Consider the following 7492-nt stretch of genomic DNA (forward strand, 5'->3'; position numbering starts at 1 on the left):
AGTGGTAAATCTCCATCACAGTGAGTTGGGACCGAGCCGGGTAAGGCAATAGACAGTGGTGGAAAAAGTAAGCGTTCGTCATACTTGAGTAAAAGTGAAGATAATAGAAAATTACTTAAGTAAAAGTCTAAAATTATCTGGTTTTAAATGTACTGAAGTACAGTGGTGGAAAAAGTACTCAATTGTCATACTTGAGTAAACGTGAATATAACTTCATAGAAAATAACTTAAGTAAAAGTTTAAAAGTATCTGCTTTTAAATGTCCTCAAGTACAGTGGTGGAAAAAGTACTCAACTGTCATAAATAAAGTAAATTCATTTACAAACGCGGTATTTTATTTTCGTGTGTCCGCCAGATCAGAGGCAGTAGGGATTACAACGCGTTATATTGATAGGTGTGTGAATTGGACCATATTACTGTCCAGCCTGAGCATTCAAAATGTAACTTGTACTTTTGGGTGTCAGGGAAAATGTATGGAGTAAAAAGTACATACTTTTATTTAAGAATGTAGTGGAGTAAAAGTTGTCAAAAATATAAATAGTAAAGTAAAGTACAGATACCCCCCAAAAACTACTTAAGTAGTATTTTAAAGTATTTTTACTTAAGTACTTTACACCACCGGCAACAGGAATAGCAATCTCCTGGCTCTGGGCTCAACTTGGCATCACATACAAAAGGCAAGGGTGGAGTGGAACTAGGCAAACATAAACAGGTTAGATGGGAGGGGTGTGGGAGTGATTCAACATTTCACTAACTACATGTAACCTTTGTGTCAGACACTATGCTGTTGATATACAGTATAATCTGTATAGTAATCTGATTGGTTAGCAGTGCTTTATATTTGCCATAACATGTAAACTGAGTGTAGCTAGCACTACTAACTTCTTCATGCAGGAGGCTTCCTAATACAACATTCTAGTATTGGATTGTAAAAGTATAGAAAGTATAAAGAAATAAAATGTAATTTAACGTTTTTAGACAGGCAGTATAAAATATATACATATACGTATCTAGAGAGAGTAGTGCAGTGTGCACATTCCTCTCTCTCTCTCACACACACACACACACATCCACACGCACGTATACACACACACACATGTACACACACACACATGTACACGCATTCACAAGCACTTACACACATACACAAATGCATGCAAGTCATGAAGAAAGGTTCAGATCAATAATTAGTACTAAACGCAGCTCTACTTCTAACAGACGTCTCCTGAAGTGGTTGTAACATCTTAGAACGTCTCTAGAAAGCTTTTTAAAATACTATGTGCAATATAAGACAGAGCTGCTGTTTGGCTGAGCCAAAGCTCTGATATAAAATACATTTCTGCTCTCATGCATATACACTGTACATACCACAAAACTCAGAGCTGGAGGCCAGGACATTCCCCCACATGTCCCTTGGGGGGGGCGTGCATGTGTGTATTGTGTGATATTGTGGTGCAGGGGTGTCAAACTTTCGGCACAGTTTAATATAGAGAGCCATGTCTTATGTATAAAAAAGGAAATATAACCACTTTTCACTGTGCCCCTCCAGATCTGGATGAAACCCCAATGTGGCCCTTGGCCCTCCTGGTATAGTGTGTGGGTAGTGAGTGTCAGTGTGTGGATCTTTGAGTCTTCTACAGCATATTTAGGTCCAGGTAGTGCCCTCCCTGCCTGGTCAGGAGAGGGGGGAAGGGCATCAGAGCATCACCGCTGCTGGACTGACCAATCATACTGCTCAGTCCAGGCAATGCCTCCATAGGACTCTACAGAGAGAGGGAGAGAGGCAGGGAGAGAGGGCAAGGAAGATAGAGAGAGGAAGTGAAAAGAGAGAAAACGTCAGTACAAGGAAAGGAGTCCATGTGGTTTGAAGGTTTCTTGTCCCAGCACCAGAGGATTCCATCACCTAGTCCACCAGCTCCCCACCTGACACTAGTACAGCAGTGATAACACTATCTAGCACACTACAACGCCCCAGGGAGGAAAGGGGAACACACCTTGGAAGGGCTGAGTCAGACAGCACCAGGTAGAAATTGACCATATAGAACAGGTACAGTTCTAGGTTCCACCAGAGAATGTGGTTAGAGCGTTGGGCCTGTAACCAAAATGGTTGCTAGGTCGAATCTCCGAGCTGACAAGGTAAAAATCTGTCGTTCTGCCCCTGAACAAGGCGGTTAACCCACTGTTCCTTGGCCATCATTGTAAATAAGAATTTGTTATTAACTGACTTACCTAGTTAAATTAAATAAAAATCTGATCCTAGATCTGAGGTTAGGATTGGGTGTGTGGTGTATTCTGATCCTAGAGGTTAGGATTGGGTTTGTGGGGTAATCTGATCCTAGAGGTTAGGATTGGGTGTGTGGTGTATTCTGATCCTAGAGGTTAGGATTGGGTGTGTGGTGTATTCTGATCCTAGAGGTTAGGATTGGGTTTGTGGGGTAATCTGATCCTAGAGGTTAGGATTGGGTGTGTGGTGTATTCTGATCCTAGAGGTTAGGATTGGGTTTGTGGGGTAATCTGATCCTAGAGGTTAGGATTGGGTGTGTGGTGTATTCTGATCCTAGAGGTTAGGATTGGGTTTGTGGGGTAATCTGATCCTAGAGGTTAGGATTGGGTGTGTGGTGTATTCTGATCCTAGAGGTTAGGATTGGGTTTGTGGGGTAATCTGATCTGCACTGTAAAAAATATAGATGTCAAGAAGGAAATCAGCTGGAATAGGATTGTGAGTTTTCTCAACAAAAATGTTGCCACAGATCTATTTGTAAGTCGCTCTGGATAAGAGCATCTGCTAAATGACTTAAATGTAAATCTAGGATCAGATTATCCAACATACCCAATCCTAACCACAGATCTAGGATCAGATCCCCCCCCCCCCATCAAGGGGTAGAAGACATCTGATCCTGGACCAGTGGTTGGGGGGGAACTTCTACTCTGTGTCCCGATCAACACAACATTCTCTGGTGGAACCATCATCTTTTTTTACAGTGTGTGGTTTGGGGCATTAAAATCCCCCCTAGCTAGACTCTACCCCGTGACCCCCTAGTAACCCGGAATCTCAAACCACACCCACAACCACGTTGTCCCGGAGACGAAGGAAAGGAGAAACACGCCCCATGACCCTGTCAGCCAATCCTTACCTTCCGCCTGCCTAGGACACACCCCTTAAATACACACCCACTCTTTGGGCTGCGTGAGCAGGGTCCGGGAGGGATCGTGATCGTGCATGTTAGCATGAGCGTGCACAAGGCCATCCTCAGTAGCGTACTATAGTGTTGAGGGGGACAGAGACACAGCGGACTGAGACAGAGACAGGCTGGGATGGGCTGTGTGTTCAGAAGAGTCAGCCTTTCAAGATGCTTCCTGCTGATTTATCTACAGTATATAGTATCACCTCAACTTCCAAACTAGTGTTCATGAGCACAGGCTGAACTCACTGGCTATTTCCTAGTGTATCAGTGAGGAGCAGCCTCTTGTAAATCAAGCCCATGCAGGCAGTGGAGATCCACCCAACAGAATGCCTGTGGGTGTTTGTGAGGGAGGGAACAGAACAGGGAGGGTAGACCTGACTAACTTGTTTGATAGCCTCCAGGCAAACACAGTGGATACCTGACAGTATAGTACACTCCTCCATTAGCAGATTTGAATACTTCCTTTGGATCGACCGTGAGACATGAGAGGACACGGCAACACATACTATACCGGTCACATTGCACACACACACACTTTCTCTAACACACATGAACGTACACACAGTCTTGTATATCTAAGCGTGTGGAGACACACAATTCAGTCTCATTCAAAATCCTATTTTTCCTAACCCCTAAACCTACCCTAACCTTAACCTTAACGCCAAAACCTAACCCCTAACCCTAAAACTAACCCTAGCTCCTAAACCTAATTCTAACATGCTGACCAGACCGGACACGTCGCGTGCGCGAGCGTCGCAAAATAAATTTAGAAATCCATGTTATTCAACTATTGCACCCACACTGCTCGCGCACACCAACGAGCGTCTGCGTTGCCAAGGACTAAAATAGAAGTCCTTTCTATTTCTGATGCAGATCGCGCTGCAAGTCCTGCCTCTCCCATCTCCTCATTGGTTTATAGAAGCAGGTACCCACGTGCCATCTCCTCATTGGTTATACCTATGTGGGTGATTGAAAGACGAAATGTTTTGCCTGTTGTCGTGGTAATACTATGAAAGTGTAGATGCGATCACTATATAAGTTCAAAGATGAAAAAGCCTGGACGGAGGAGAGATGACTAGAAACGATTCGGTTGGCCGTTTTATGTGTGGATTAATTGTTGGAGTAGAGGACCTTGTGCATTTCAGGTAAAATAACAACCTAATGTTTATATCCCAGGACAAATTAACTAGCAACAGCAAGCTAGCTAAATAGGACACATTAGCTAGCAAGTGCAAGCTAACTAGCTAAATTGCCATACATGTTTAATGCTTTTCGAACTGTCCCCAAATTAATGTAATTGGTTCAGAGTTTGTTTTGATATTTTAACCCGCGTGTCGTGATCGCGTTTGGTGTAGGGGGACAAAATACATTTATGCACGATGGAGCACGATGGAGCACGATGGTGCACGCGCGCAGCCGGTTTGGGTTCCGTGTTACCCTAACACTAATTCTAACCTTAACCATAAACCTCCTAGAAATAGCATTTCACCTTGTGGGGACTAACAACATGTTTGTTTACTATTCTTGTGGGGACTTCTCTTCCCCTCAAGTATAGTTAAACACATCCAAGTGCGCGCACACACACACACACACACACACACACACACACACACACACACACACACACACACACACACACTGTTTACCTGGTATCCCTGAATGGTGTTGAGCAGTTCTTTATAGGCGAGGCCATGCATACGGACCACTCCCCCAGGGGAGGGCAGGGGGGTGGAGGAGGGGTAGTACCCTATAGTGTTGGGAGAACCTGGGGGGCTGGAGAGAAGGAGGGGAGAAGAGAGGAGAGAGAGGGAGAAGAGAGGAGAGAGTGAGAAGAGAGGAGAGAGGGTGAGGAGAGAGGAGACAGAGGGTGAGGAGAGAGAGAGGGTGAGAAGAGAGGAGAGAGTGAGAAGAGAGGAGAGGAGGAGAGAGTGAGAAGAGAGGAGAGAGGGTGAGGAGAGAGGAGACAGAGGGTGAGAAGAGAGGAGAGAGAGTGAGAAGAGAGGAGAGAGAGGGTGAGGAGAGAGAGGGTGAGAAGAGAGGAGAGAGGAGAGAGGGAGAAGAGAGGAGAGAGGGGGAGGGGAGAGAGAGGGTGAGGAGAGGGTGAGAAGAGAGGAGAGAGAGGGAGAAGAGAGGAGAGAGGGGGAGAAGAGAGGAGAGAGGGGGAGAAGAGAGGAGAGAGAGGGAGAAGAGAGGAGAGAGGGGAGAAGAGAGGAGAGAGGGGGAGAAGAAAGGAGAGAGAGGGTGAGGAGAGGGTGAGAAGAGAGGAGAGAGGGAGAAGAGAGTGCGAAGAGAGGAGAGAGAGAGGGAGAAGAGAGTGAGAAGAGAGAGAGAGAGGGCGAAGAGAGGAGAGAGAGAGGGAGAAGAGAGTGAGAAGAGAGGAGAGAGAGGTCATTGTGGTCTTAGTGCTGTTTGCTCTTCCGTCTGATACCACACTACTGTTCAGTCATTAACTACCCTTGTGTATGTCCTTCCCCACAAGCCATTATAGTCCTTACCTGGGATAGTATGCAGTGTAGTTCATGTAGAGCTGAGTGCTAGCTGGGTAGTAGGCGTGTCCAGGTCCTAGGGGGCGGGGGCTCAGCAGCACCTGCCCAATGGGCGGGAAGAGGCCGGCAGCCTCAGCCGGCAGGATGGAAGGGACGGGTGGGAAGGAGTAGGAGGGAGGAGACAGACCTGGGGAGGGGGGGGTGGGGGGGGGGGGGTAGTTAGACAACACGCCAAGGCAAGGACACGGAAAGGACACATGCCCAACACGGCACACAGAGAACTACAGATCCCCTGGTCCCCTCTAAAGACGGCCGCTGTAAGCAGACTACAGTGTGCTTCCCAGTCGTCTACAATGGCTATGTGACATGGTCCGGTTGTAGTTTGTTTCTAGGAGAGGCTTCTGCAACAACCACCCTCCTCAATGAACACCTTTAGTTTCTACAGACATGTGTTTGGGCTTGACTCCTGACCCCACTAATGACCTCACTATTACATCACCACGACTGTTTTACATTTGAGTCATTTAGCAGACGCTCTCATCCAGAGAGACTTACTGTGTTGAGTGCATACATTTTCATACTGGTCCCCGGTCGGAATCAAAACCCACAACCCTGGAATTGCAAGCGCCATGCTCTACCAACTGATCTACACGGGACTACACACCAGAGCTCAATGACTGGACAGCACCATCACTACACACCAGAGCTCAATGACTAGACACCACCATCACTACACACCAGAGCTCAATGACTAGACACCACCATCACTACACACCAGAGCTCAATGACTAGACACCACCATCACTACACACCAGAGCTCAATGACTAGACACCACCATCACTACACACCAGAGCTCAATGACTAGACACCACCATCACTACACACCAGAGCTCAATGACTAGACACCACCATCACTACACACCAGAGCTCAATGAATAGACATCTCCATCACTACACACCAGAGCTCAATGACTAGACAGCTCCATCACTACACACCAGAGCTCAATGACTAGACATCTCCAACACTACACACCAGAGCTCAATGACTAGACACCACCATCACTACACACCAGAGCTCAATGACTAGACATCTCCATCACTACACACCAGAGCTCAATGACTAGACACCACCATCACTACACACCAGAGCTCAATGACTAGACATCACCATCACTACACCAGAGCTCAATGACTAGACATCTCCATCACTACACACCAAAGCTCAATGACTAGACATCTCCATCACTACACACCAGAGCTCAATGACTAGACATCTCCATCACTACACACCAGAGCTCAATGACTAGACATCTCCATCACTACACACCAGAGCTCAATGACTAGACACCTCCATCACTACACACCATCACTACACACCAGAGCTCAATGACTAGACACCACCATCACTACACACCAGAGCTCAATGACTAGACATCTCCATCACTACACACCAGAGCTCAATGACTAGACATCTCCATCACTACACACCAGAGCTCAGCTCCACCCACCTCTCCCACAGCCCCACTGATTGGACACACTCTGACTGGAAGACTCAAGCCCAATCCTAAATCAATCCTGAGTCCCTACCTTCAAGTCACTTTTGTAATATTGCTTACACACCTATCCAATACTTCCATTAAATTGGGATCCATTTGGAATTGGGCAAGAGGCCTCACACATGCCAAGCACACATAAACCATTGGAACACACTGTTTTTAATCAGAGTGTGTGAAGAAGATGTTTACATTGAACAGTCAGTGAACTACAGATTTCTCCCCGCATGCAAATTCACCAAAGTCACACAGAATTTTCACCAATCA

At 46.3% G+C, this 7492-nt stretch overlaps 1 protein-coding gene and 1 long non-coding RNA gene across 5 annotated transcripts in view; both read right to left on the reverse strand.

Annotated features, from left to right (window-relative positions):
- Positions 1-579: 579 nt before the first annotated feature.
- LOC115187598 (epithelial splicing regulatory protein 1) overlaps positions 580-7492 on the reverse strand; it is an 18825-nt gene continuing 11912 nt past the window's right edge. For 2 of the 4 annotated variants that reach the window (XM_029746575.1, XM_029746582.1), the window contains exons 12-15: positions 5681-5858; positions 4832-4958; positions 3135-3261; positions 580-1763 (exon numbers count right to left, since the gene is read on the reverse strand). In XM_029746575.1, the coding sequence (XP_029602435.1) occupies positions 3160-3261; positions 4832-4958; positions 5681-5858 (407 nt within the window). In that variant the 3' untranslated portion in view covers positions 580-1763; positions 3135-3159. The remainder of the gene's footprint in view (positions 1764-3134; positions 3262-4831; positions 4959-5680; positions 5859-7492) is intronic. The other 2 variants (XM_029746565.1, XM_029746554.1) reach the window with 1 other exon arrangement.
- Positions 6763-7492, reverse strand: part of LOC115187619 (uncharacterized) — a 970-nt gene continuing 240 nt past the window's right edge. Inside the window, exons 1-2 of the long non-coding RNA XR_003876105.1 lie at positions 7071-7492; positions 6763-7020 (exon numbers count right to left, since the gene is read on the reverse strand). The exon at positions 7071-7492 is cut by the window's right edge and continues 240 nt beyond it. This is a non-coding gene — a long non-coding RNA (uncharacterized LOC115187619). The remainder of the gene's footprint in view (positions 7021-7070) is intronic.

The sequence above is a fragment of the Salmo trutta genome, chromosome 3 (genome assembly GCF_901001165.1).
Source record: "Salmo trutta chromosome 3, fSalTru1.1, whole genome shotgun sequence".
Classification (NCBI taxonomy): domain Eukaryota; kingdom Metazoa; phylum Chordata; class Actinopteri; order Salmoniformes; family Salmonidae; genus Salmo; species Salmo trutta.